General features: G+C 61.7%; 3 protein-coding genes across 8 annotated transcripts in view; 1 reads left to right on the top strand and 2 right to left on the bottom strand.

The window, feature by feature from the left end:
- LIMS2 (LIM and senescent cell antigen-like domains 2) overlaps positions 1-14,131 on the top strand; it is a 42,959-nt gene extending 28,828 nt beyond the window's left edge. For 3 of the 6 annotated variants that reach the window (XM_011941679.1, XM_011941680.1, XM_011941678.1), the window contains exons 5-10: positions 9,684-9,833; positions 10,566-10,716; positions 11,722-11,814; positions 12,363-12,411; positions 12,536-12,611; positions 13,195-14,131. In XM_011941679.1, the coding sequence (XP_011797069.1) occupies positions 9,684-9,833; positions 10,566-10,716; positions 11,722-11,814; positions 12,363-12,411; positions 12,536-12,611; positions 13,195-13,342 (667 nt within the window). In that variant the 3' untranslated portion in view covers positions 13,343-14,131. Of the gene's footprint in view, positions 1-2,454; positions 2,589-4,525; positions 4,748-8,648; positions 8,691-9,200; positions 9,257-9,683; positions 9,834-10,565; positions 10,717-11,721; positions 11,815-12,362; positions 12,412-12,535; positions 12,612-13,194 lie in introns of those variants that run through there. The other 3 variants (XM_011941683.1, XM_011941681.1, XM_011941682.1) reach the window with 3 other exon arrangements.
- GPR17 (G protein-coupled receptor 17) lies at positions 355-3,013 on the bottom strand. The gene is made up of 2 exons (XM_011941677.1): positions 2,950-3,013; positions 355-2,295 (listed from the first exon to the last, which is right to left on the bottom strand). Exons 1-2 carry the CDS (start codon positions 3,011-3,013, stop codon positions 1,244-1,246), a joined length of 1,116 nt encoding a protein of 371 aa, XP_011797067.1. The 3' UTR covers positions 355-1,243.
- A 672-nt stretch (positions 14,132-14,803) lies between the features above and the next one.
- Positions 14,804-18,196, bottom strand: part of MYO7B (myosin VIIB) — a 78,923-nt gene continuing 75,530 nt past the window's right edge. The window contains exons 40-46 of the mRNA XM_011941676.1: positions 17,846-17,933; positions 17,298-17,404; positions 16,619-16,804; positions 16,200-16,316; positions 15,899-15,982; positions 15,612-15,731; positions 14,804-15,201 (exon numbers count right to left, since the gene is read on the bottom strand). Of these exons, the coding sequence (XP_011797066.1) occupies positions 15,100-15,201; positions 15,612-15,731; positions 15,899-15,982; positions 16,200-16,316; positions 16,619-16,804; positions 17,298-17,404; positions 17,846-17,933 (804 nt within the window). The 3' untranslated portion in view covers positions 14,804-15,099. The remainder of the gene's footprint in view (positions 15,202-15,611; positions 15,732-15,898; positions 15,983-16,199; positions 16,317-16,618; positions 16,805-17,297; positions 17,405-17,845; positions 17,934-18,196) is intronic.

Here is an 18,196-nt window from a genome sequence, read left to right as displayed (position 1 = left end):
GAGCCCAGTCTCCTTCCTGAGGCAACGTTTGCACAGGGCCACTGCCCCATGGGCTGGTTGGGGAAATCTGAAAGATGCTGGAAGTGTTTTGGAAAGTCAGACGTGTTACAGAAGCATATTGCCATAAGGACGGGGCAGGGCGGCAGCTACGGTGAGGAATGAGGGCCCCTGCTTGGCCCTCCCAGCCCCACAGTGCAGAACCTCAGAATCTGGGCAGACATGCTGTGAGCTGCCAGAGCCCCAGCAAGAGAGCCCACGAGGCTGCCTCTGCCGCTGTGCCACCACTTCGCCATTCCTGGGTCAAAGAGAGAAGTTCTGGGAAACCCTTCATGTTGACCAAACACAATAACCTGCGTAGTCTTAAAGCTACAGTTGTGTTTATGGTCTGTACAAACAAATACAAAGGACATGTTAGGGAAATACCTGCACGTGAACAAGGGAAATAGCTCAGGCAGAGAGGTCTCTCTGGAGGAAGGGGGTGTGGGTCAGTGGGAGGCAGGTGCGCAGCGCAGCCCTGGCCTGAGCTGAGCTCCCATGACTGCACAGGACATGCTTGTCCAGGACTGGGAGGCCCGGGAGCCTGCCAAAGAGCTCTGGGGGTTGCAGGCCTGTGCGTGGGGTTACAGCAGTAGAGATCCACAATCCAGAGCTGTGCTCAGTCCCTGCAGGCCATGAGTGCTGAGGTCCCCTGGCAACCAGCCTGAAATATGTGGCCTGTGTCCCTTCAACTGAGGCAGTGTGTGTCTGGCAGAGGCACCACAGAGGGGACTCAGGGTACCTTGTACTGCAAAGGAATATTGAGGCTCCCTCCCCGCCCCTACCAGGACTCCCAGGTCCCTCTTCTGCCTGCCTTCCGGGTCTTTCTGCAGAGCCTGGTTGCTGAGTGATTCTGTAGCAGGAAGAAGGCTGGGAGCCTAGTGGGAAAGAAAGGCGTCCATTGTTCAGGGGTTGTTCTTCCGGCTTCTTCTCTCCTGGCCACGGATGAAGTCATTGAGTGTCTAGGAGCTGTTGTAAGCATCACAAGCCCCGGCAGAGGGGTGGCCGATGGATCCCCTTCATCAGTTCTCCCTTTCATCAGTTCTCCCTTTCCAGGGATTGAGACTAGGCGGTCTAGAGAAACGGTGGGCGTCTGCTGAGATTTCAGGTTGCCTGTTGGGGAGGTGGCTGGGGAAATGGCAGATGCCTCTTGCTGAGTCTGCTGAGTCCTAAACAGTCTGCGCTCGGCCTGGACAGTGCCCCCCGCTCACAACTCTGACTTGGCACTCAGCGAGCTTTCGTTGGTTTTCCCTTCGAAGCTGGGGGGTGGGCCCTTGAGCCTTTTGCCACAGAGCAAGTTGCACAGGGCGTGGCGGAACTTCTCAGCCACAAAGAAATACATGATGGGGTCGAGCGCCCCGTTGAGGCTGGTGAGGCAGGAGGTGATGCGGTTTCCCAGGGCCAGGACCCGCTGGGTGGCACAGGAGGTCCCGCCGCTGCGGTAGCGCAGCACGTAGACAGAACGGTTGACATGGTAGGGCACGAAGCAGACCAGGAAGATGGCCAGCACGATGGCGATCATGCGCACCGCCTTGCTCTTGAGGCGCTTCTCCACACGCAGGCCCTGCCGCAGGCTGCGGATGATCAGCAGGTAGCAGGTGACCGTGGTGATGAACGGGAAGGTGAAGGCCACGGCCAGGGACACCAGGGCATGGTGGGAGGCCTTCTCCCGGTACAGCTGCAGGCACACCACTGTGTGGTTGGTCTGCACGGTCTGCTGACTCACCAGCAGCGGGGCCATGGCCACGGCCACCACCACCCACAGGAAGGCACAGGCCAGGTGTGCGTAGAGGGGCCTGCGGAGCTTGAGGGACTTGACCGGGTGCACGATGGCCAAGAAGCGGTCGGCGCTGATGCAGGTGAGGAAGTAGATGCTGGCATACATGTTGAGGTAGAAGAGGAAGCCGGTGAGACGGCATGCGATTTCTCCAAATGGCCAGTGGTTCCCAGAGAAGTGGTAGACCAGGCGGGTGGGCAGGACCAGCACACACGACAAGTCGGCCACGGCCAGATGCATCAGGAACACGTTGGCTGGGGTCCCGGACTTGTGGTCTCGGATGAAAAGCCACAGAGCCAGGGTATTGCCAACGAAAGCCAGGATAAAATCCAGGAGGTAGAAGGAGGCGAACAGCATGTTCTCCAGTGGCGTCTCCTGGCCACATTGCTCTGCCGTGGCCAGGGAAAAGTTGGTGATCAGACCTGGGGGGGCCAATTCAAGGCCATTCATGCTTTGGCTGGAGTCAGAGCCCGGGTATGAGCCTGGAGGGAACAAGCGAACAGTTCACAATGAGCTTGCGACCCAGGCAGCTTCACGCTCTCCGAAGTCCAGAAGTCGGGCCTCCGATGCCTTCAGAACCTCCCACTTCCAAGCTCAGCACTGCCCATGGGGCTGCTGAGGGGACCTCCGTGTCCATTTGGGGTGTGTGAGTGTCAGAGGCATTCTGAACTTCAGCACAAGGCAAACGCAGAGCCAGGACTTGGAATTTCGCCACTATGCAGCTGCTCCCCTGCCACCCGGGAGATCTGAGGCTCCTCAGAGCTGGGAGGATGGGGCCAGCACCATGACGGGGAATGGGATGTGAGCCCTGCCTGGGTGGGGCTCTGAGTTTTCTGTTCTGCCCCTGAAGTGTGATGTCTGAGTGACAGGGGTGGTGAGGGGTGGGGGCAGTGTGTCTCTGGGATTCTAGCTCCTCCTCAGCCCCAGCTTTGGCAGGTGAGTTCTGCTCATCCTGAATGTCTGGACCCTCCCTGACCCGCCGGCCCACAGGTGCACTGGCCGGGGGGTCTCTACTTTCTGCTTCCCCTGCTGGCCTCTGACCATGGCTTCCCTGGCACCTGACTCGCAGGAGGATGCCCCAGGATGGCAGCAAGGACTGTGCCCTGGGAGGTCAGAGGTCTGCTCTTTTTACCCGCCTGAGAGTTTCAGCGTCTCTCTTGGTGGCTTTCTGGACCCAGCCCACCAACCCCGTTTGGACATCCTGACAGGTGGGGAGACCTGTGTTTGGGAGAAGCCTGTGCCTGGGCATCAGGCCAGCTGGGAGTATTTTCTCTCCCAGAGTAGATCCACCACCAGGGGGCAGCATCTCTTCCAGGAGAGGAAGACCCATTTTACCTGGAGTCAGAGACACTGGCCAAGGCTGTCCAGGTCAGATCTGCAGCCCCAGAGAGGCCTGGAGGCCCCCTGGCTTGCCCACGTTCGAAGGCCAAGTGCAGAGCCCCGTGGCAGGCCTAGGTAACAAGTCATGTCCATCTGGTGAATGCTGAGTCTGGATAGGGTGCTCCCTACCCTCAGCAGACAGAGAAACCCACTCCTGTTTTGCTTTTAGTCAACTCAGAAGATTCAGGAAGGAGAGTGAGGGTCCCAAACACCCTGCCTCCCCAGCCTAGGCCTGCGAGTGGGGGTGTGGGCAGGTGGTGGGGCCAGAGCAGCTCAGATCCAGGGCAGGACAGCGGGCCTGGCCTGCCTTTGAGTTGGGGTCACCAGCGGGCTTTGGCCAGGTAGATGCTGATGATGGCACAGCTTCTGGGGTTCCTCTGGGCACCCGGCTTCCCAGTACCCACGGTCCCCACCCTGCACAGCCAGGCTGAAGCAGAGGCTGGAGAGGGGTTTGCAGAAGAGAAGCTGGCATCCCGTCTGCGCCCATTGCAGGATGGCAGCAGGAGGGGAGGAGGAGGCACGAGCCACAGACCTGGCAGGGTCCTTATCCTGGGCGAGCCTGGCTCTGCACCAAGCAACTGGAGACCTACCTGTAGCAAATTCACTCTGCACATTTCTCCCTGCCTGTTTCCCTCCTTCCCTCCTTCCCTCCTTCCTTTTCTTTGTTTTTTCTTTTTCTTTTTTTCCCAGGGTCTCGCTCTGTCACCCAGGCTGGAATGCAGTGGTGCAATCAACTCACTGCAGCCTCAACCTCCAGGGCTCAAGTGATCCTCCCACCTCAGCCTCCTGAGTAGCTGGAACCACAGGCACACACCACCATGCCCGGCTAAGTTTTGTATTTTTTGGTAGAGATGGGGTTTTGCCATGTTGCCCAGGCTGGTCTCAAACTCCTGGGCTCAAGTGATCCTCCCTCCTTGGCCTCCCAAAGTGTTCGGATTACAGGCATGAGTCACTGCGTCCAGCTCCTCTCCTCTTACTGACTCCACAGGGTGGCTGTCTCAGGATGCTGGTGGCATGGGGCAGAGAGGGCATGGTGACTGTTCACGGGCACAGCAGCCCCTCGAGGAGGAGGCTGGAGCCACCTCACAGGGAGGAGAAGCAGGCATGCTGGGGGCCCTAGCCCTAGGGAAGCGCAGGCCACACCCTTCCTTCAGGAGAGCGAGCGGCCAGCTGCTGTGGCCCTCACATGGAGGGTGATGGCTGGCCCAAGCACCTGGCCATCAATGTCCTTAAGCAAAGGGGAGGGCGACTACCTAATAATATTACCTTTTAGCTATTTCTCTAGGCAGGTTCCCCTACCTGAAAAGATTGCCCCCGGCTTCAGAGTGTTTGAAGATGCCTGAAGTTCTAACACCAGAGATGGTTTCCTGCTACTTCCAGGAACAGGGTCTGTTCTTAGTCCCATGTGGAGTTCCTCACGGGGACCCCATTCCCCAGGAATCCAGGTTCCACAGTCCTCTGACTTGAGCTGGATGGTCTCGGCTGGCACTTTCCCTAGGACTGCTAAAACCACAGTGCAGTGCGGGCGGAGAGCTGAGGGCCGAAGAAGGCGGGGTGAGTGATCCTCGGGAGAGGGAGACAGGCTTGGCTGGAGCCCTGGGGAAGGGTTGAGGACTCTGAAGGGGGCTGTGGAGGAGAGGTAAAAGGAGGGGAGGACACAGCCCTTCACAGGGCCTGTGAGGCAGGGGAGGACAGGGAGCAGGTGCCGGTGGGATGGCGGGGGCCGGGGAGCTGTGACTGAGCGTGTCGTGTTGCATGTGCTGGGGGTGAGGACCCAGAGACTGGAGGAACAGGGCTGCAGGGCAGGCGCATGGGCAAGCAGAGAGGACAGCCCATGGTAGATGGGAAGGGTACACAGGTGTGCTGTTTTCAGGTTGGCAGGAGAGGAAGGTGTGTGCAGGGAGGCCCTGGAGACTGGAAGAGGAGAGGGGGCTCAGTGAGTGAGGGGCCCTAGTTAGAACCTGGGGGCGGGAAGGGGCCAAGGTGGGTGCCCTCCACCCTAGACTGTCCCTCAGGCCTGTACTGTGCCCCACTGTGCAGGCATCACCTGGCCCCAGGAGAGAGCAGCTCATAGGTACGACTGACCACTCTGCCTGGCATGGTGGGGGCCTGCCTGTGCTGGCTCAAACCAGTTTTAGCCGCATTTTACAGATTAGGGAATCAAGGCTGAGTGTCTGCTAACTCGACCAGGGGACATTGGCCCTGGAGCTGGAAGTGAGACCAGGGAAATCCTGGGCCCCCAGGGGACTGCCTTGCCTCTGGAGACTGCCAGGGCGCCTCGGCCAGGGCAGGGAGTGTGACTCAGTCTCAGAGCTTGCCATGGAGTTGTCTCCCAGGCTCAGCACCTCCTCCTGGCCCTGGGACCACTCCCTAATTTTAGGGGCCCATGTGTGGAATGAGAATGTGCAGCCCCTTGCTCAAAAAGGAAGAGTTTCAAGACAGCGACAGCAGAGTGTTACTGGGCTTGGGGCCCTGAGTAACAGCAGGGGTAGCATATCTCATGGCACTAGGTGGGCCTGTGGTGCCTCCTGCCTCCAGCCCAGGGGTCTCAGCCTGGGCACTGCCCTCTGCTTCCTGCCCCGGCCGAAGGGCGTGCACCTCGCTCTCTCTGGGACTGAGACTCCATCTTAAACAGCTTCCTGGTTGGTTTCAGGTTTGCTGAGGTTTCTCTTCCCTTTCTGTCCCGCGTTTGAGGAGTTCTGTTACTGGTTGTTGCAGTTTGATCTGAGATGGGCCCCGCTTCGCTCTCCATTGCCCTTTAGAAACGAACTTCAGCCTAGACTCGCTGGTTCCTCACGGCTCACTGCTCAGATGGCCACCGAGCGGGTGTTCCTAAGAGGAAGGGGCGTGGAACGGGCCGGGGCCTGGGCAGTGTTGGGTCGCATGGTTGTGGGTGAGCTGAGCATCTAGGACAGGTCTTAGGCCTCTGTGGAGGTGGCAGGTGGGCATGCGTGGCCTCAGGGAGGGCCTGTGGTAGCAGCAGCCACGGCCAGGTGGCGGCAGTTGCCTTTGCATTAGCGCCAGTCTATCCCTGGCCTGAACCCTCTCCCAGGCATCTAGCTCCTGTATGGGTTAAGGCTGCGTAATGGTTAGGGGCAGGGGTGCTGTCATTGCAGCCTGGACTGCGGGCAAGCCACTTCCCCTCTGCAAGCCCCTATCGGAGGGACAAAACACCGCTTTGTGGGCTGCTGTGAATTCAGACTGGTCAGCCTTCAATGCACAGGTCAGACCATCACCAAAGATATGGGACAAGACAGGCTGCTGCCTGTCTCCCTGGGCAGGGTTCCCCGCTGAGTGTTTCCCCTGCTTAGCCCTGGGCTCCCAGCCCGCCGCACCCGGCCTGCCCCTTACCTCTAGCTGCTGGTCCAGGAGGAAGGGGCAGGGGTCTGTGGGGCAGCAGGTGATCTCCACCCGTGGGTGTCGGTGGCAGAGGGCTCCGTGCTGCTGTGGGTGGAACGCTGGCTATTTAAGGAGAAGAGAGACCACAGCCCCTCTGGCCCTGAAAGGCTGCTTCATTCCTGAGGGGTCCCTTGTGTGGCGGGCTGCTTCTCTGGCTGCGGCTGCTGCCACCAGAGCGTGAATATTCTAGTGTGTCCCTAGCTTGTGCCCCCCGCCCCCAGCTTGGCCACAGAGGCTGAGTGTGTGACTGTCTCAGAGACTCAGAGCAGGCGGGGGCTGGCTGGGGGGCTTAGGCTGGAGCTGAGGGACACAACAGGACGTTTCAGAAGGGGATGATTTCCTACTGATGGGGGGCAGGGAGGGGCCGGCTGCCATGGCAACAGGCGGCGCTCTCAGGCCTGCGCCCGCAGACAGGGGAGGGGGCCTGTGAACGGCGGGTGGGAGGCTGAGGAGTATTGCTCACTGAGTGAGAGGCGACTCTTTGAGGACACTTGCTGTGGGGTCCTTGTGTCCTGCCCTGTATAATGAGGCCCCATTTGGGCATGCCGAATAAATCATGGCCTTTATCTGGAGCGAGGCACAGCTGCAGGCGCCTCATAATGGGGCGCTGTCCTGCCCGTGGGGACGCGGCTCAGCTCAGAGGCCGGGTGTCCGCCGGTGCAGCTCCCCTTCGCACGGGAGCCCGTGAATCCGACCGCTGGCCCCAGGGCTCCTCCCTGGCGTGGCTCCGGGCTGGGGTGCCTTTGAGTGCTGCCGGCAGCCGCCTCTGAGACTGAGTGAACGAAGTTCGTTTCTCTCTGTCTTGCTAAAAATGATACATCCAGCAACATGGGAAACCAAATCACCTTTCCTGGTTTCAAAAGACTTTACGTTTTGTTGTTTAAACATTGAAAACTGTATGTATGTAGCATTTAAGGGGCAGGATCTTAAATTTGTCTCTTCACGTCACCCCGTGCAGCTGGGATTATTGCCCCATTTCACAGACAAGGAAACTGAGGCTCAGGCACATGAAGAAACTCACCCATCAGCCAACAGTAGGAAGCGACAGAGCCAGGATTTGAACCCAAGATCGTGTCCCTCCAGGACTTAGGCTTCGTGTGTGTGTGTGTTTTGTTTTTCTGCTGCATTTTGAGTTTAGAATTCTTAGATTCGATCCTAATTCAACCTGAAAAATAATTCTGAAGGTCACCTTTAGATCTGGTGCTGATGTGGTCTGTCGAGAAGCTGTTTCCCATCTGGACTTCCTACGAGAGAGATGGGCTTCCCAGTCTGTCTGGCCTGAGAGCCAGCCGGGTGTGAGGTGTCTGAGCCAGGGCACCGGTCCCTTTCCTGTTGTGCCCGCAGGCGGCTGTCTGGAAGAATTGGCCCAGGCTGGTTGGAAAGGTGGTGGCTTGAAGCTGACCACCCTGAGCGGAGCATTTCTGGGCTCACCGACCTTCTGTTATTGGGGTGATCACTGTCGATGGCTTCATGGGCATTGACCGTGGCGATGGAGTTCTCACGTTGAGCTGATTTCTGTATCTTTGACACAGAAGTAATTCCTCGTGGGTTGAGTGTTGTCCTGATGCTCTGGAGGAGTCACCAGCATGTGGAGTGGGGTCATGGGGCCGAGTCTGGGACAGAGGCACTGCAGGACGCATGGGCTGGCCGCCACAGGCGCCAGGTGGGGCAGCTCAGCCCCAGACCTGCTGAGGAGGTGGCCTGGGCTTGGGGCTGGGGCACAGGTGTCTGGGCAAGGGTGGACTTCAGGGATTGTGGTGATGAAGACTGAAGCCACAGGCCACAACTGCTTCCCATTCCTGGGGCGTAAGAGCCAGGGCCCTGGCCAGTGTGGAGGGGAGATGATGCCCACCGTGGCTCCCTTCCTCTCTTGCACATCATTCATTCACCCAGGCATTTCATCAACTGACCCTGAGCTGCTGCCCCCTGCTGGGCACACAGGGTCTCGGGGAGGCACAGAGAACCAGTCAGCAGCTTAGCAAGTGGAGGCTGGACCTTTGCTTGGGCCCCTTGCCCTGCACACAGCTGATGAGGAGACACCTCAGGGCAGATGGAGCACAGTGCTGTGCAGGATAGAGTCCAGACCCAGCAGTAGCAGGCCCTGGGGTCCAGGGAGGGATGCTGAATGGGTGGCCCTGGCATCTGGGGTCTGCCCACCATAACCTGGGTGGGGATCTTGGGTCTGAGATTGGATCTCTTCAGTATCCTCCCTGACCAGCCTGTCAGAGGGGCCAGCACCGTGTCAGCAGCCGTGGAGGCTGGTGAGGGGTGGAGAGGGCCCCTGGGGCTGGGGAGCCTGGGAAGGGAGGTCTGGATGCAGCAGGAGTGCCAGAGAGAGATTCAGGTGGCAGGTGGGAATGGGGGACGGGGTGTTGGATTGGGGCCTCTGTGTAACTTTATCTGGGGACTCTGAATCTAGATTTCTGCCACCTTTGAGGTCCAAGGAAACAGAAGCCATGTTGATTGGTCTCTTCGTTGAGAACACAGCTGTTGTCCAACACAGCAAGTAGCATCAGAAATTATTCTGAGGTCTTCACAAAAAGACTCTGTAATGACAGTTCCTGGGTTTGGGGACCTCTGACATAGCTGTGCTTGTCTTTGGAGACAGAAATCGCCTGTACGAGTTTGGGCCCTTCTTCATCTGGCAAACCCTGAAGGAAGGGGGTGAGTGGGCCTCCCGGGACCCTCACTGGCCACTCTGCTGGGCGGTGACACTCACTCGATCTCGTGTGTGTTAAATACATTGGAAAAATAAAACAGTGTTTTCAGCAGATATCCATTAAGTGTCTACTGTATTCCGCAGCACGCCCTAGGCTTAGAGAAAGCAGAAAGAGGAAAAATACGATCCAGAGGCAGTGAACTCGAGCGTCCTGGCGTCTTCCCTGCTGAGCGTGGGTCGCATTTCCAGGACACTCTTGTGGCCCTCTGGGCCTTGTGACTGGGCAGCCTGCTTTTCTGTACCCTGGGCTGAGCCCCTTTGAAGCCCCCAGGTGCTCAGTGAAGTGGCAGGGGTCCGGGCTCTCTTCTCCTGGAGGTGGCCGGGCTGTGTGGGAGTGGGGGGGTCTGCCCCTAATGCCCCTGTCTCCCGCAGGCATCTCTGCCGGCCTTGCCACAACCGTGAGAAGGCCAAGGGCCTGGGCAAGTATGTCTGCCAGCGGTGCCACCTGGTCATCGACGAGCAGCCCCTCATGTTCAGGAGCGACGCCTACCACCCTGACCACTTCAACTGCACCCACTGTGGGTAGGTGCATGGCCCGGCCCTGCAGTGCGGGCGGGCGGGGAGCCAGGACTGGCCCAGGGTCAGGGCGGTGGGGCCTCCACCCGGGGAAGTGTTGAGGCGGGAGAGGTGAGCAGGGTGGGCAGAGAGAGGGGTCCCGAGAGGGGGGCCGCAGGGCAGAAGTGGGCCAGGGGCCGGGAAGCGGCCATGGCAGGAAGCTTCTCTCTCCAGGGCTCGGTTTGGGGGGCACTTGAGACTCCGGAGGCAGCTGGGCTGGCCCCTAGACTGCAGGCGAGAGTTGAGGTGGAGCAGCAGAAGGGACCAAGGGGTAGGGGGGTGGGGCAAGAGACCGGGAGTGGGCTTGGTGATGGAGTTAGAGACAGGAGTTGCACAGGCAGCCCCTCAGCCCCCGTCCTCACCCACCCCCACCGTCCACTCCAGTCCTCTCCGTGCTGATCCAGACACCCAGTCTGGCTTGGAGGAGGAGGAGGGGGGCCGGAGAACAGACCTGCTTCTCAGAGGCCTGGGGGCAGAGCACAGGCCACTCTTCTGGGCTGTGCGGGGAGTGTGTGCTCCAGGGCCTGTCTGGGGCACAGGAAGTCTTCAAAGAGCCCAGAGATCAGAGGGAGCTGCCGCCTCGGCTCTGCGGGGACAGAATGGGCCCCTCGGGGAGCCGCGCCCTGGGGTGGAGGCGCTGCTGGCATGACCCTGCAGAAGAGCATGGACGGCACCTGGGGGCTGCACACTGTCTTCCAGGAAGGAGCTGACGGCTGAGGCCCGTGAGCTGAAGGGCGAGCTCTACTGCCTGCCCTGCCATGACAAGATGGGCGTCCCCATCTGCGGCGCCTGCCGCCGGCCCATTGAGGGCCGAGTGGTCAACGCGCTGGGCAAGCAGTGGCACGTGGAGGTGAGCCAGGCTGGCGGGCACGTGGCCTCAGGTTGGGGGTGCCCCAGCTCAGGGTCACGGTGAGAGCCCTGAAGCCCCTCCACACTCCCAGCCCAGGCTGCGCGGCTGGCTCCCGGCGAGGCCCTTTCTCTGGGGTACTGCCCCACCCCCACCCCGTGCTCAGCCAGGGACACCAGCCTGCCCACGGGAGCCAGGAGACCCGAGTGCACACACATGGTTGGGTAGCTGTGCCCACCTCTCCTCTTCCCCCTGCTGGCATTCTAAGAGACTCCAAGGTCAGGAGAAAACCTTGGGGGCAGTTTGCCCAGGCTGCCCTGGGGGTTGTGGTTGACAGAACCCACTATGTGGACAGCCCTGTGCAAACACGGAGTTGAAGAGTTCCTCAGGTGTGAGCACTGGGTCACCTGGAGTGCCCCCGCTGGCTGGTGGGCTCTCATGTTCTCATGGGTACACTGGGATCAGCGAGCCCACCACCTTCCCTGATGACCTGGCCAGCGCTGTGTCCAGAAGCTGTGTGTTGGGTGGCAGCTGGGGTGGGAGGCCATGCCGTCCTGCCCTGACGCAGGCCCCAGCCCTCAGCCTTACAAGCAGATCCCTGGGGGAATGCAAGGTGTTGCTCAGTGACCCCAGGCTTGCAGGGGGTGCCTGCAGAGGCTCCACATGGACAGGCTGGGCCGCCTCTGCCAGCGAGGGCCCACCATGCCACAGCACGGGGCTGGCACCTGACTCCTGGGGCTGGGGCTGCCGAGGGGGAGGCCAGATTGGGAGGGGATGGTGACTCGCAAGGTTCCCATCGGTGTCTTAGAGGAGGGGTGGGGTCTGCTGACCCCAGGGCGTTCACAGAGGCATCAGCCCTCTCTGCCCAGTGTGAATCCTGAAAGGCCTCCCCTGCCCAGACTCTGCTTCCTGTCCCCTTCTGCCACTGCTGTCCCCTGGAGTCACCACTGTCTCCTGGGGTCACCGCTCTAGCCCTGATGCCGCCCGGCCCGCCCTCTGTCCTCGCAGCACTTTGTCTGCGCCAAGTGTGAGAAGCCATTTCTGGGGCACCGGCACTATGAGAAGAAGGGCCTGGCGTACTGTGAGACTCACTACAACCAGGTGAGCCCGGTGCAGAGCCCTGAGGGACGCGGATCTGCAGGGGCGGCCAGGAGAGCTGCCGTGAGCAGGGGAGGCTGTGGACACCCCTCAGGAGCTCTGCCAGGGGCTGAGCCCAGGCCTGCCTGCACCCTCAGCCCTGGTTCCTGGCCTGGGGTCTCGAGCCCCAGGCAGCTCTCCCAGCCTCAGTGTCTTCCTTTGAAGAATGTTCTGGGGCTGGTGTGAGGTCCTGGGCACACGGGGCTGACAGTGCCAGCAACCCCCTCCCTCCCTTGCTCTGGTACAGAAGGCGGGGGCGCTGATGGGACGTGGTCACCACCTGGGCCCGCCTCCTCGCAGGACAGCAGCAGCCAGAGCAAAGGGAACTTCTGGGGAGCAATGTCCCGGCCTGCTGTCCTTCCCGGGGCGGGGAGGGGGGGTGGTTCTAATGGGTTGCAGGGCCTGGGAGATGCCTGAGAGGGGCCGTGTTGGAGGGCCAGGCCGGCTGCATGATGGCCCTGGGCTAGGGTGTGACTGTCTGCAGCCGCTCTGACAGCCTGCTCGGCCCACAGCTCTTCGGGGACGTCTGCTACAACTGCAGCCATGTGATTGAAGGCGATGGTGAGGCCCTGTGTTCCCTCCCCCACCCCACCTGCTCTCCTGGGGCCTGGGTGCTGCAGCTGTGAGCCCAGCTGGGCCTGTGGCAGCCCAGACAGCCCTGATGAGTCACACGCTTCCCTCACAGTGGTGTCGGCCCTCAACAAGGCCTGGTGTGTGAGTTGCTTCTCCTGCTCCACCTGCAACAGCAAGCTCACCCTGAAGTGAGTCCCTGTGATCGTGGGATGGGGCTCAGGGTGGAGGGGGCTCCTGCTGGTCCTTCCTCTTAGCAGCCCTCCTGCACACCAGCTGGGTCTGGCCTGGGGATATGGTGGGGACAAGGGGCATCGTGGCCCCATACTGCCCAGTGAGATGGGGGCAGGTCCAGGGGGTCCAGGGCACAGTGAGAGGAGGAGGAACACACCTGCTAGAACCCTGGACTCTGGGGCGGGAAGGGCGTTCCAGCCCAGGGAACAGCATGTGCAAAAGCAGCAGTGTCAGCTGCTCATCCAGGAAGCCTCAAGGGGTGTGGGATGGCTGGAGTTGGGAGAGGAGAAATGGCGTCCGGGTTTCCAAGGGCCGTGGGGAGGCATAGAGGGTTCTGGGGTGTCAGAACCTGAGAAGCTTCTGGGAGTGAAGGGAAGCCTCAAGGCCTTCTCATCCCTATGCTGTCTGGTCAGGCCACCCTAGGGCCTGGCCTGCTGGCTAGGGGAGGCTGGGGGTTGGGGGAAGCCCACGCCACGGTCACCTGTCTGGGTTTAAAGGGGTGGGCGTGGGGCTCTGCTGACAGCCCGGCTTCCTCCCCAGGAACAAGTTTGTGGAGTTCGACATGAAGCCCGTGTGTAAGAGGTGCTACGAGAAGTTCCCGCTGGAGCTGAAGAAGCGGCTGAAGAAGCTGTCGGAGCTGACCTCCCGCAAGGCCCAGCCCAAGGCTGCGGACCTCAACTCTGCCTGAAGGCCATCTTGCACGGCCGCCTCTCGGCCCCTCCGCCTTCTCCCCTCCCGCTGTCCATGCTCGGCCCCCTCAGCCCCGTCCACCTGCACCCTCCGCACCTCACCCTCCCCTTCTCATTCCCTCATCTCTCCCTTCCCCATGTCTCTCCTCTCCTTGGCTATGGCTTCTCTCTGTGAGGAGGCAGGAGCTAGGGAGTGGGAGCCTGTGAACCCACATCTGACAGCCACGTCCGCCTGTGCCCACAGCTTCCGCCCACAGACCTCCAGGGACAGGAGCAAATTGCACCACAGTTCCCCGCCTGGCCCTCCCCAGGTGACTCGGTGGCTCGTGCTGTCCTGTGACAGCCCCTGCCCCAGAGCAGCCCCACTAAGTGCATGGGGCTCCTGGGCCACCCACAGCCAGGGCAGCCTGCCGGAGCCACAGGGCCAGGGCCACGCAGAGGGAGGCCTCTAGGAGTCACCTGCAATCCCTCACCACTCATTCAACCAGTGGTACAGTGTCCCTGTAGCCCACACTGAGCCAGCAAGTCCTGCTGTCCACACCCACAAGCTCCCTGGAGGGACAGGACCCACCTCCATCCCTCGGAAGGCCTTCCTGGAATCCCACCTTGGCCACCCCCCTACCGACCTTGGGGCTCGTGTTGAGCCTTTGGGCTGGGCCAGGGCCCAGGAGGTGGTGGGGTCAGAGGTGGCTTGTTACCACCTCCAGGGAGGACACTTCCGCTGCGGCCAGCGCAGACCTGGTGCTGGGCTCACGCTTGCACAATGAAGGCTTGTTCACACGACCACAGCAGCCTGCGTGGTTTGTGGCAGGGGTTGGGAGTGGAGCGGATGGCAGTGGCTGTGGACACACTGCTGCTGGGGCAGTTGAACAGAGGGACAGACATCAGACAGGCACGAGTTCAGGGGGCCCTAGCCTCTATCCCGGGCCAGGCTGCCATAAGGGGTTGAAAACTAGCCCTGCCAGGACCTCCCAAGCTTGGGTGGCAAGGTCCACATAAGCTGTCCCAGTGGGCAGAGTTGGGGGGTGGGAAGGGACAGGACATGCCAGGGAGGTGGGGGAATCCAGGCCTCCAAGGTGCTATATCCAGCTCTGGCCACTGGGCACAAGCTGGCCTTAGCACGAAGCCAGCAGCCAAAGAGCCGTACCTCCACCCAGGCCTCCTGGGTGCCCCGGGCGGCAGGCGGGGGGCGGGGATGACAGAAGGTGTGAGGAGGGGTCTGGGAGGACGACTCTCCCAGGAGTGTCCCTCCCCAGTCTGAGAAACAGGAAGGAAGGGAGGGGGAGGAAGGAAGCAGAAAGAGGGAGGGATGAAGTCATTCCTGGAGAATGCAGCTGCCCTCCCAGTTCCCTGGGAAAGTCGCAAGGCATTTTGCTTTTTCTGTGGCTCTCCGGGCCAGAGCCTCCCAGGCCCCATGTCCATCTCGTGCCACACCCTGCTCCCTCAGACACACTCGCTTCTCCTGCTCCAGGGATTTTTACTGGACATTCTGGTGGGGTGGGGTTGCGGCGGGGTCCTCTCAGCCATCCACCAACAGCCTGGGGGTCCTAGACTCCTGACCCACTCTGGGTCTTTTTACCTCCATATGCAGCGCCCAGGACAGAGGGGGGGCCACCTGCGGGGCTGAGTGGGCTTGTATGGGGGGCAGCATGGAAGGCTGCCTGCTGAGGACAGGCCCTGGGCTGAGAGGGCCTGGGAAGGTGCTGCCAGGCTGGAGGTTGGGAGGGTGCCTGAGCAGACACACCAGCATCCGCTGCTAGGTATTGGCCAGGGCTGGGGCCTTGGAGCCCCACTGCTTGTTCATGGCACTCAGGAGCTGCTGCACATATGAGGTCAGTAGGTCGTCCATCTTGTAGCCCTGGACAGGGGACAGGGTGGGTCAGAGGCTGTGGGTGCAGAGGGCAGGTGGGGGTCCTGAACTCGGACCACCTTCTCTTCCTCAGCACCCAGCGGTGCAGGGCATGGAGAAAGGGCAGGCGGGCTCCTGCCGTTGGCAGTGTCATTTCTGCCTGCCCTGCTGGGGCTAGGTCTCCCTCCCTCCTCAGAACGGGCCAAGGGTGCAGGGGCTCCTGCCTGGCCTTGCCACCTTGGCTGCTGGTCCTGGGGATGCACCTAGTCCTCCTCCAGGTCTGCTGCCCTCCCCCCCCCCGCCTGGGCCCTGTGACTGAGCCCTCTTAATGAGCCACTTGAAAGGGGTGAGGGTGGGGAACCCAGTCTCCAGCCGCTCCATCCTGTGCATCCTGGCTGGGAGAAAGGACCAGAGCTCACCAGGGAGGTCTCGCACAGCAGGCGGCTGCCACGGCCCAGGCTCCCCAGCACCATGTGGAAGTAGGTGCTGCCGCTGCTCCAGCTGGAGATCTTGGTGAAGGGATAGGTGGTGAGCAGGTCCTGGGGGCAGAGAGGGTGGGTGGGCAGGGTGCCTCCAGAGCCCGTGGGCTGTGTGTGTGTTAGGGGACAGGAGAGAGGCAGGACACACCGCAGAGGTGACTGCAGCCCCACCTGCACGGGTCCCTGGACTTGGTGGCCCCCAGCCCCTCCGGAGGCCCAGCAGCTACCTTGGTCTTGGGGTGGATGAGCAGAACCCCATGTCGGTTGATGGCGATGAGGATGATGTCCGGGTAGGAGGGCTCCGAGGTTTGCTGGCAGGGAGGGACACAGCGGTTGTACTCCAGCCCAGGCGGCCAGGCTGCAGCTCCCAGCTCACCTAGGCCACGTGCACATACACACACAGGCCCACGCCCTCCAGCCTCGTGGCCAGTCCCACCCAAGATGTGTGCTGGTTGATGCTGGGCCTGCCGGGGCAGAGCTGAGCAGAACCTGCTTGGGCAGGAGGCCCGGGCATGGGGCAAGGTCTACCTTCACCTCGAAGAAGGCAGACCCGAAGGTGGGCCAGCGGCAGATCCACTTCAGGAAGGCCACCTTGGCCTCCTCCACTGTCTTGTCCTTGTGCTTGTCATAGGCCAGAAGGATGCTCTGGGGAACAGGAGAGCCAGTAAGGGCCTGGGTGCTGAGGCCCCGCAAAGCCCTGGTGGGAGCAGCACCTGCCTGCCCCAGGCCAGTACGGCCGGGAGGGGAGGGGAGGAATGCGGCGTGGGACACAGTCTCGGTGGCGCTGTGGACAGCGTGGGAAGGCGTGGTGTGTGCAGAGCCAGCCCACCCTCCACACCACCCGGGTGCACCCATGTGGTCTTGGAGCCCAGGCAGGGCATGGCACTGGGGCAGGAGCCCAGGGAGGAGCAGCAGCCCAAGAACCCTTCCCCAGCCCCATGAGGGACCTTTTTCCACTCCTCCAAGGACATCAGGCGTGTGAGGTCCTTGGGCACCAGTTCCCTCAGGATCTTGGGGACACTAGCCAGCTGGGACCGGTCGTTGTTGAACTGGGCCTTGTAGATGAGGCCCGCCAGGTGGATGGCATCCTCCCGCGAACACTTGTGGAACCCGCGCAGGTACTTGGGCAGCTCCTGGGTGGTGGACACGCTGGGCATGCTGGGTCTCCGCCGCGACCCGCATGCCCCCAACCTCTTTCCCGCTCAGAGGGTGGGGACCTGGGGCTTAGCCCACCCCATCCAGGACGGACTGAGCAGGGTAGAGCTTCAGGCCAGGGGAATGACCCTGAGTCAGGGCAGGGCCCCCTGACATCTGCGTGGAGGTGATGGCCTTGCTCCACCCATGTGGTTGGCCCTGCAGGCCATGGCCACCGTTCCATGGGCCACAGGACCCTCTATCCCACCCTCCCCAAGTCATGCTGCAGGTGCCAGTGCACTCACTGTCCCCAAACACTGTTGCCCTCTGCTTCTGGTTCCAGAGCCCTCAGGGGCTTGGTCTGCCTACCACATGGGCTGGCACCCAGGGCTGAGGCTGGTCCTGCCCTGGCCTGCTGGCTTCTACAGCCTCAGAACAGGTGCGGGAGGATGGGGGTGGCCCCAGTGCCCACCAGGGCAGCCTGCCCGGTACCTGGTGGTAATGGAGTATGGTGTCCGCATTCACATCCTTTCCCGGAGTGATGTTGAGCCACAATTTCCGCATGAAGTACACCTGGTAGGAGAGCGTCACGGGGGCCCCTGGGCGAGGGCCAGCAGTGGGCACCAAGCCTGGCCCAGCAGGTGTACCATGACCCCCTGGCACCCCCCACACTGCACCTGCCACCTCCCTGCCTGGAAAGCCTCCACCCTTCTTCCTCCCCAGTCCCCCGCATTTTCCTCAGCCTCCAAGATGAGCGTAGAGGCTGCCTTCTCCAGGAATGTTCCTGGACTCCCACCCCCAGCCCATGGGGGTCATGCCCCTCAGCCCCGGGGCATCCTTCATCAGCCCGTGGTGCAGCCACCGGTTCCTGCCTGAGCTGGGAGGCCCTCACCGCCAGGACCCAGGGCCTGGTTGTCCCCACAACCCAGGGACACGGGAAGGAATGGATGGATGAATGGGCATGGGCCACACGGAGGCCGACGATGCCCCCTCACCCCACCCAGCCGCACCCTCGCCCAGCTCCACAGAGGCCTCCTCACCTTCCTTCTGGGGCTTGTTCTTCTTCACCCAGTCAGACACCTGCCTCAGGGAATCGAAGAAGAAGTCTCCCTCCTTCTGGCTGATGACCTGGGGAAGGGGAAGGTGCAGGGACGGCGGGTGGCTTCCAGGGGACTGTCCTCCTGAGAGGGCCCTGCCGGGCTCTGGTCCACTGGCCACCTACAGCCTGGGTGCTGCGCTGGAGTCGGCTGTGCATGGGCTTTCGGCGTGTGGAGTTGGCTGTGCTCCGGGACCCCACCTACCTCCGTCCCGGCAGCCCTGGCTGTGCAGCCTGGTCCAGCATGGGTGCCCCTGGCCGAGGCCCCCACCAGGCAGCACCTAGGATCCCGCTC

This window comes from Colobus angolensis, unplaced genomic scaffold (genome assembly GCF_000951035.1).
Source record: "Colobus angolensis palliatus isolate OR3802 unplaced genomic scaffold, Cang.pa_1.0 Scaffold20, whole genome shotgun sequence".
Taxonomy (NCBI): domain Eukaryota; kingdom Metazoa; phylum Chordata; class Mammalia; order Primates; family Cercopithecidae; genus Colobus; species Colobus angolensis.
The sequence above is the reverse complement of the archived record's forward strand: the minus strand, read 5'-3'. Positions and strand labels throughout refer to the sequence as shown.

Coding starts and splice junctions, on each gene's coding strand:
- GPR17 (XM_011941677.1), bottom strand. CDS start 3,013: ATGTCCAAACGGGGTTGGTGGGCTGGGTCCAGAAAGCCACCAAGAGAG. Junction 2,296..2,949: donor AGAGACGCTGAAACTCTCAG/GCGGGTAAAAAG, acceptor TGTTCCCTCCAG/GCTCATACCCGGGCTCTGAC.